At 38.3% G+C, this 9,956-nt stretch overlaps 2 protein-coding genes across 2 annotated transcripts; one reads left to right on the plus strand and one right to left on the minus strand.

Moving 5' to 3' along the window:
- Nucleotides 1-516: 516 nt before the first annotated feature.
- Nucleotides 517-2,440, minus strand: LOC112021358 (large ribosomal subunit protein eL14y; the record flags this gene model as incomplete). Its single annotated transcript, XM_024053930.2, is given in 5 exon segments — nucleotides 517-904; nucleotides 1,041-1,153; nucleotides 1,253-1,382; nucleotides 2,165-2,266; nucleotides 2,364-2,440. Coding segments are annotated over 5 exon segments (479 nt in total), but the record flags the coding sequence as incomplete, so codon positions are not given.
- Nucleotides 2,441-5,801: 3,361 nt separating this feature from the next.
- Nucleotides 5,802-8,257, plus strand: LOC112021135 (cysteine-rich receptor-like protein kinase 26). Its single transcript, XM_024053707.2, has 2 exons — nucleotides 5,802-6,021; nucleotides 7,725-8,257. The coding sequence occupies exons 1-2, from the start codon at nucleotides 5,802-5,804 to the stop codon at nucleotides 8,255-8,257; spliced, it is 753 nt and encodes a 250-aa protein (XP_023909475.2).
- Nucleotides 8,258-9,956: the final 1,699 nt, after the last annotated feature.

Below are 9,956 nucleotides of genomic sequence, written 5' to 3' on the forward strand. Positions count from 1 at the left end.
ACAGGTCTAACCTAAAAATATCAACACCAAACTAGAGTTTGATATGATAACATCACAATGCATAAACATATGATGTAACAGGTCTTTGTGACGAGTTGCTGGATAAGTCTCCTGGCATAAAAATAAAAATGACTACACAGACATCACTTCTGAGAAATTCATTAAATCCACATGTGAAAAATGAGAGTTCACTTCAACACTAAGAATGCAAGTCTCATGAAAATTCAAACAAGATTGGAATCTTATACATGAAAGAGAAATAATTATCCAAAATTGAAGGAGCAATACTCCCTTCAACATATAATGTCCTAATTATATTCATCGGGAACTTCAGGATTCATGCCAAAATACTCAATACTTCTCCTTGAAAGGAACAAGCGAGATCCAAAAATAAAGATCTCTATGGGCTTTAAATCTCTAGACTAGTAGTACTTAACATGCAGAAGTCCCATCCACCTAGAATTGGTTTCATTCAAACATATTATATGACAAAGGGCAACTGAACAAAGCTACAAATTCAGATCATAACATAGGCTGATAAACCTACTATCGCATTAAAACAAATCATGGGCCTCATAAATGACCCTACAAAAGCATACCCCCACCTTGGAGAAAAGCAGAAAACCCAAAGAGTCACAAATTAAGATTAAATGACGAAACTACATAAACATCTTGATAAAAAAAAGAAATGTCTAGCAATAAAGATGACTATCATTAAAGTTTGTGAGAAATATATAAAAACTCAAGCTGTTGTGAAACTCTGAATTGATTGAAGACAGGCTAGCAATCCAAAAGTACAACTGCAGAAAGTTCAAAACAAAATTGGGAAATCCAGATAAAACTATGCTTATGCAGCATTCTCCTTTTTCAGTTTTGCTAGCTCCTGCTTGACCAGTCCAGCCCTCTGCAAAAACATATATAAGTGATTTATGAGCATTGATTATTTAAAAAAGAAAACATTTTCAAAGCTAAAATGAAATAGCAAGGCAAATAACCAACCAAATGATATCTATCGTGACCAACTGAGAGAGATGACCAACCTTAATTTTTGCCAACATAAGCTTGAACCTATCAAAGTCGGTCAGATTTTGCCTTCTCTTCTGGACAATGAGTTTTCTGCCCCAGGAACTACTCTCCCACTTCTTCTTGACATCTGCCAGAACAAACTCACAATTATTATTTAAAAAAAAAAAAAAATCACAACATTGACTGTGAAAATGATTCATGTTCATTCACAATTAACTGTCCTTACCAGCTTTCTCCATAGCATCCAGCAATTCCTTCTTCTTAGGGACCCTCTTAATGTCAATTTTAATGTCAGTCAGAGAAAGCCTCTTGAAATTCATTTGGGACCTTTCCATATCAGGAGCGTCAACAAGAGCCTATACCAATTAATGAAGCAAATTTAACTATAAGATGGCTAATAATTATATAAAAAAACACTATTTGTGTGTGAGGTAAGATGTGAAACAATGCATTAGAATCTATTCACAAATTATGAATAGATTGTGTTGCAACACACACCACTCGCAATTTTTAAGGAAAATCTATTGCACCATTGAGTTAATTCTTGCATAATCAAACATTTCCCATCACAACCATCGCAAAAATTATACAAAATAGATAATATATCACATCCCCTGATAAATAACGAATTTGGCACCCAAAAGAAAACGAATACGAATACAAAAACATAAACCCAATTCAAAAGGAGAAATTAAAAATAATCCTACATCTTTATATGTTGTTAATAAGTCTAACCCCAATTTAACATACTTAACCAAATGCCCAAAAGACAAGATTATAAACAAAAACAAAAAGCCCAAGTTGTTAATAATTCTAACTTCACAACATTATTTGTACGGAAACTAGGCCACTATACACAAATCATGATATTCATAAACGGCACTATAAGTATCATATCGCATATAGCAGCAAATCAACAAAACAGTTTTAATATACCTTAAAACAAAACTACAGAACCTTAAGGCCCAATTCTAGCAAGCTACTTTCTTTTCTATAAATCTAAGTATCTAATAAAAGCGGTGCCGTTTTGCTTTTTAAGAAAAAACACACGAAAATCTGATAAAAGGAAAACAAAAACAGATCAAACATTTAAAAAAGAAAAGAAAAAGAATTTCGATATAAGGATGAGAAGGTTTACTCTGTTCTGGTCGATGACATCGACGATGACGACGAGCTTTCCATAGTCTTCGCCGTAGTTGACGAGGGCAACCCGCCCGATCTCTACGTATCTCTTGAAAGGCTGCCAATTCACAATTCACAAACAAATGTTAGAGAGACATCGAGGATGAGAAGAGAAAGACAGAGAGAGAGAGAGAGAGAGAGAGAGAGAGAGTCACCATTTTGGGTTCGTGAAGTGTGTGAGAGTGAGAGAGGCGGAAGCGCAGCAGAGGAAATGAAAGGAGAGTAAGGAATTAGGGTTTTATGTTTAAGCTGGCTTTTATAGGTGTTTTTGACCCTCCGATTTAGGGTTCTTCTTTATTTCTTTTCGGGTTTTTTTTAGTTTTTATTTTGGGCCGGATCTGAGAGAGCGACCCAGCCAGCGGGTGTGCTTATTTTACCTTAGCTGGGCTTTATTTATTTATTTATTTTTGTCTTTCTCTTATGTACGGGCTTCATCTCAATTTTACCAAAAAAAAAAAAAAACTAGTTCCAAAAACACTAGTAGAGTAGGTTTTAATGGGTAAAAATGGCATTTGAGATAGAACAACTAATGCTAGTGCTATAAGAGACGCAACTATCAACAGTAACTTTAAAACAATTTTGTTAGTTAGCATGTTTTCAAAACAATTTAGAAAACTAACATCTCAAGTATAACAGACTCGATTTTGGAAATGCTAAATCAAGTTCATTGAACTTGATTCTAGGATCATGGCATAAAAATCGAGTTTGTAGAACTCGATTTCATTTAAATTGAAATCAAGCCTTACAGACTTGATTTCTCATCCATGCATTTTTTCCGTTACATTCTATCTCTCACTCATAATTAGAAACCGAGAAATTACGAAAAAGAAGAAATTAATCAACGAAGATAGAAACCCAAACAGAATCCCACGAAGAATAAACCTAAACCACAAAGACAGAAAAAACAAACCAGAGAGATCAAATCCAGGTGGCGATAGCAAAGGCTCCAAGAGGCGATGGCGATTGAACCTAGGCAGCGAAGGCTCTAGGCGATGGCAACAGGGTGTGTTGATGTTTCTCTCTGGATCTTTGGGTGGGTTTCTTGATTCTTGTTGTTGATGTTTCTCTCCTTGGGTCTTTGGGTTTCTTGATTCTTGATGTTTCATTGGGTTTGTTGAGGGAACTCATTTCTTGATTCTTGATGTTTCTCTTTGGATTTCGTTGGGTTTGTTGACGGAGTGTTGTTGCCATGTTGGAGGTGAGTGAGAGAGTGAGAGACGGAGAGAGATAGGTAAAGGGAAGAAATGATGAAGTGATTTGAGTGAGGGAGAGACGGAGTGTGTTGCTAATGAAAAAGGCATGACTGAGAAATCGAGTCTGTAAGGCTCGATTTCAATTTAAACGAAATTGAGTTCAATGGACTTGATTTTAGCACTCCAAAATTGAGTTTGTTGTACTCGAAATGTTAGTTTCCTAAATAGTTTTGAAAACGTGCTTAACTAACAAAATTGTTTGAAAATTGATGTTATTTTGAAAACAAATCCCTAATTTAAGAAGCACGTTGAGAGGAAAGGAAAAAAAAAGTAAAAAAAGGAAAAGAAAAAAAAAGCAAAATCATGTTGACAAGAAAAGAACGAACAAGGAAAAGAGTGAACAAGTTGAAAAAGAGAGAAGAAAGGAGTGGTAGGTGAGAGAAGTTAATTAGGGGTAATTTAGTAAGACTAATTGCATTAAGCTTTCACACTTGTTTTTTATTCAAAATAGAGAGATCAATTTTTGCTAGTTGACCAAGAAGCATTGGTCAAGCAAATCGTTGGGGTCTCACTAAAGAGTGAAGAGGAGGCACTCTTTAGCAGTCAATATAAAGACCGACCCAAGAAAAGATTTAATGCTAGTTCTAAGAATAGAAATGATGAAGATAGAGAAGATGGAGAGAGCTCTCAAGATAGAGGAGCTCAAGGAAGTCACGACAATAATGATCGACGATCCACTGGTTACAAAAATCGTAATGTCAAGTGTGGAAAAATGGGCCACTTTGCTCGAGACTGTCGATTCAAGTGGAAAACAGCTCAAGGAAATACAGTGACGTCCAGCAACCTAGAAGATGATAGTGAAGAAGACTGGGCTGTTGAATCATGTCTAGCTATGATAGAGCCAATTGAAGACGCCGAAGAAAAGGAAGTAATGCTACCTGTCTCAAAGGAAATTGAAGAGAAAATGCCTAAGAGCATGGGGGAGCAGTTTAGGAAAGATCAGTTCACGGTAACTAATGAATTATAATCTTTTGAAGATGAAGGTGGGCCAGAACAGAAACCCAATCCCAAGTATGCAAATGCAGTAGGTACAAAAGATGACTACATACAAGAGCCATCAACATATGAAGAAGCATCTTAAAGAGAAGAATGGAGAAAAGAAATGGAAGAAGAAATTCAAGCATTAAAGTAGAATCAAACTTGGGACCTTGTGCCAAAGCTAAAGGATGTGAAACCCATTTCTTATAAATGGGTGTTTAAAGTTAAGACTTGTGCAGATGGATCGGTAGAAAGATACAAGGCTCACCTTGTAGCTTGAGGATTCTTTTAACAATATGGGCTAGACTATGATGAAATGTTTAGTCCAGTAGCAAAGATCACCATCATACATGTCCTGATAACACTTGTAGCAAGTAAATCTTTGAAGGTATGGCAAATGGATGTAAAGAATGCTTTCCTTCATGGAGAATTGGATCGGAAAATTTACATGGAGTAGCCAAAGGGATTCGAGAGCAAAGCCCAGCCAGATTATATTTGTAAGTTACAAAGAACACTTTACGAGTTAAAACAAGCGCCAAGGGCATGGTATGGTAAGATTGCAAAATTCCTAATTCAAAGTGGTTATTCAGTAGCTCTAGCAGATTCAAGTTTGTCTGTTAAATTACAAGGAAGCAAATTAGTTGTTGTGCTTGTATATGTTGATGATTTGATCATCATTGGAGATGATGGAGATGAAATCGTCGAACAAGAGAAAATTTAGCAATTCGCTTCCAAATGAAGGAGCTTGGAGAGCTTAAGCACTTTCTTGGACTTGAAGTTGATCGAGTTAAGGATGGATTATTCTTGTGTCAGCATAAATATGCGAAGGACTTACTTCAAAAGTTTGGGATGCTCAATTGCAAACCAATCTCTACGCCTATGGAGGTCAATACTAAGCTCTGCGCACAAGAAGGCAAAGAACTAGAAGACCCAACCATGTGTTGACAATTCGTAGGTAGTTTAATCTACCTAACATTGACATGAACGGATATTTCATATGCAGTTGGAGTGGCAAGTCGATACATGCAAAATCCAAGGAAGCCTCACTTGGAAGCAGTTCGCTGCATATTAAGGCATGTAAAAGGGACAACTGACTATGGTCTCCTATGCAAGAAAGGTGAAACTTGCAAGCTTGATGGGTATTGTGATGTTGACTACGTTGGAGATCATGACACATGACGTTCAACTATTGGATGTATGTTTAGCTTAGGCACAACTATAGTATCTTGAAGTAGCAAGAGACAACCGATAGTGTCCCTATCAACCACTGAAGCAGAGAATAGAGCAGCAACGACAGCAGCTCAAGAAAGTACGTGGTTGATGCAGCTTATGAGAAATTTACATCAAACAATTGATTATGCAATGCCACTACACTGTGATAATCAATCAGCAATACACTTGGCTGAGAATCCAAAGTTCTATGCAAGAACCAAGCATGTGGAGGTGCACTATCACTTTGTGAGAGAAAAGGTACTACAAGGAAAGATAAAAATGTGCCAGACTAAGACAAAGGACCAAGTTGCAGACATATTCACTAAAGGACTTAATGCAACAAAGTTTGCAAACTTTGGAAAGCAACTTGGTATGGTGGCCAAGGCAAAATTGAGAGAGAGTCAGTCTTGAGGGGGAGTGTTAAACATCAAGCACTGCCTATTTCTTTTTCTCTAAAAATTTCTAATGTTTCTTTCTTAATCTCTCCATCCAGAATTCTCTAGAGTTTACTTGGGTAATTTAATTTTAGCCACATGTTTATAGAACAGTTAGAAGCTTGTAGGAAGATACTTGTTGTTAGAATGGTCTAGAAATTGCAAAGTTTGTTTGCTAACCAACTTAATCTAGTATAAATAGGAGTGATGGTGCCCATGTTGTGGTGTGTGGAATGATGTGAAGTGAAGCAAGTGAGGTGAAATGTGTCAGCACTATGAAGTAAAGAAAAGAAAGTCAAGAAGTAGTTGTGTCATTGTGTTAGTAGCTAGGTTTCTACAAGTGAGGTGTGAAGTAGAGTGTGAGGTGATGTGAAGTAATGTGAAGCAAGTGTGAAGTAAGGTGAAGTTAGGCCTGTCCAAGACAACTCGCTGACCCTGACCCACCCGCAATTCCGATCGACCTGAGTCGAAAATCGCTCGATCTGACTTTTGTGACAAGTTGGCGGCGGTTTCCAAGATACCCAACCCAATTTCGGCGGGTCGGTTGGCGGGTCCTTGCATCTAAACTTGATTTCAACTGACTTGACCGACTCTCCACCAAAAAGGCCGCTGATCTCCATTGTTTGAAGATCTTCTCAGTCGGATCTTGCCAAATTCGACGAAATCTCTTTGAGATTCGATGAGATCTCGCCATTTACGGCTGGTTTTGAGCCAGATTTGTTAGATTTCGGCTAGATTCGGTGAGTTTTGGCCAGATCCGACTTTGACTGAGACCCGACCACATTCTAACAAAGATCCATCCGAACTGACTCGACAATTTGATCGGTCGGCGGTAGGTTTGCAAATTGTTCACCCGACTTGGTTAGGTCGATTGCGGGTTGGGCACAAACCCAACCCAGACCGACCTGTTGTCACCCCTAAGTGAAGTGTGTTATAGTGGTAAGTGTGTAGAGTGAAGCAAAGTCAAAAGTGTCCACAGGTGTCTTAAGAAGTGTGTGCAGGTGTATTTGGTGAGTGAGTGCATTAAATAAAAGTCGTGTTTACTGTGCTCTAGTGTCAATTTATGCAAGTCTAGCAATAGTGTTTGTAAAGTATTGTAATTTAAAGACTCCAATATTTAATAATGCTCTTGTGTTCAGTGTTTTTGTTCAACACGTGGCAACTTCTTAGAAAAATCTTCATAGCACGCTTACTTTATTGGCTACTAGCAGTTGACTCCTGAGTACTGAAAAGAAAAGAAAAGAGGAATGTAAGACCAATGACTTTCTTGGCAACTATCATGACGAATGTGCGGTTGGGAACCGAGAATTATCATGACGAATGTGCGGTTAGCAACTATAATTTGTAATATCATGACAAATTATCAAACTCATTCCAAACAATTTTATTCCAACTATTTCCAATCTCCAATAAATAACTTTTTCTCTGATCAAAGCACTCCTTCCCCACTTCATTTTTATGCGTCTAGATTTTGTAATATAGAACATACAACATAAGATCCAGCATATTAACGACTTGGTAATTAGTAGTTAGTAGCTTTCAATGTGTAATTCAAGTTTAATCACGATTACTCTTGCTTTTCTCATAAGCCTCAGTCTCTGTCTTCCGCTTGCACAACCAGAACCATTTTCCAACACAGGCACTTTTGCTACTAACAGCACCTATGCTAATAATCTCTATCTTATACTTTCTTCTCTCCCTTCTAATGTCACTGCCAATGGTGGCTTTTACAACGCCTCTGCTGGCCAAGATCCCAACAAAGTTTATGCACTTGCACTGTGTAGAGGAGACCTTGATACGGGTAAATGTTACACTTGTACGAACACGTCGAGCCTAGAAATCACAAAGCAGTGTCCTGACCAAAATGAAGCAATCAGATGGGGGGCTGAATGTATTCTAAGGTACTCAAACAGAAACATTTTTGGCACCATGGAGGTTTCGCCTTTTCAGTGTGTGCCTAATCCCAATAACATATCATCAACGGATTTGGATCAGTTCAATCAAACACTAAATAATTTGATGGGGAGCCTTGTCAATCAGGCTTCATTGGGTTCCTCTAGTATAAAGTACTTTGCAGTTGGGGACAAAAGCTTCAGTAGCTCAAGAAACGTGTATGGACTTGTGCAGTGCACCCCAGATATATCCCAGATGGATTGCAATAGTTGCTTATAAGGCGCAGTAGCAGATATTTCAAGTTGTTCTGGTGGGAAGGAAGGGGGAAGAGTTCTTAAACCTAGATGTATTGCTTGGTTCGAGGTGTTTCAGTTTTATGATTCAACTTTTGTCCCTTCTTCTTAATTTTTTTTTTCTTTTTGCAAGTTAGGGTTGGTGTGTGTTTCCAATACTTCTACTTATTTTTTGTGTTTCTTTGAGTCTCACTTTGATTATGAAAAGGTTCCTTCATGGTTTTTGTAGGGACTCAAATAGGATTGGACCCAGAATATGCATGAGTTTTCAGCCCAACAAGCCCAAACAATAAATTTTTAGAGCATGGGTACAAGAACTAGTTCTGTTCTACAGGAAAGGTTATATTCGTTAATTAATAAGGGATATGTAAGGCTGATCATATGAGAAAAATTCTCCTCGGCTAGGTTTTAGTGAGCCTCTCTTATGCATGGAACATCCGTTCTTTCTTTTTTTCTCCTCTTCAATATCATCCGTTTCCATGTTATATACTCCGTTCTTTTCTCCATTTCCATCGTACACGTGTAGTTCTCATCTTAGGAACTCTTTTCTGTCCCATCCAGCACCTACCGGAACCTTTGCTCAGTGGCCATAAAGCTGCTTAGTTACTGTTCAGGTATCACCTCCACATTAATGCGGCCAGAGGGTTAGCTGGAAAGCATTTAATGTGGGGGTGATAGCCTTGGAAGATATTTGCTACCTTCCCCGACTCCTCCTTAGGTTTATACTCAATTTCCAGTTCAGATACAACTTTGCAGAGTTTCCTAAATAAAATGAAAGTTACGTTTACCTCGGACTTTGATGTCCTCGGACGTGTGTCATGCCACTATACACGATATCCATCCCTTTCTCCTATATTATCCCTTCAATAATTCTTTTACACTATCCTCGGATAACTAAGCGTCCTCAGATTGGGCCGTTGGGCCCTGAGCCCACTTCTGAGGATTCCTATATCCTTTTAAATAACAGGTCCCACAATAGCCCCTCAAAATCTCGCATTTTGTCACCTCAGGAAAAAGGGAGATTTTGATATCCTGCCCTCATTTATTTCGTAGACTTCCCCTGCTTTCAGAATGTCCTTTTGCTTGCCCAAGGCATGCTCCTGACGTTTCGGCGTCAAGAGCACGCCATTATTAAATGATGACTGCTTTGTTGTCCCACACGTTCAACTGCCTAATGCAAATCTAACGGTGAGGGATCCTTTGCATTTATGGGCGGGATTTTTCCTGCTCCCAATTTCTGTGCCCTTATAAAGTGCCTTTCAAATCAAATCTCTCTTCAGTTACAAATTACACCGTCTCAGCACATATTCATTGAATCTGTCTTTCTCTCATTATTCCACGCTCTCATAAATACTAGGAGCCCGTCCGAGGAGCTTATTTTCCAAACCTATAAGTTCCTTAACCCTCCTTAGTTTTCCATCTTCTGCGTCAGTTTTTCTTTACTACTGTTAGAAAATGGGTAGGTTTAAGTATCTAGTTGATTCCGAGGAGCAAATAGAATCATTTAGGGCTAAGTATAGAATTCCCCCAATAGTGGGTATGAGATACGCTTCCCCACAAACTTGGTTACACGATAGAAAAACGGGGGAAGTAGTCATCCCTATGATAGCTTTTATCGAGGGAGGGATGACTATCCCAATGGGTAGTCTGACTAGAAGTTACCTCAGGTTCTTCAGATTATCTCC

This window comes from Quercus suber, unplaced genomic scaffold (assembly GCF_002906115.3).
Source record: "Quercus suber isolate HL8 unplaced genomic scaffold, Cork oak 2.0 scaffold_873, whole genome shotgun sequence".
Classification (NCBI taxonomy): Eukaryota; Viridiplantae; Streptophyta; class Magnoliopsida; order Fagales; family Fagaceae; genus Quercus; species Quercus suber.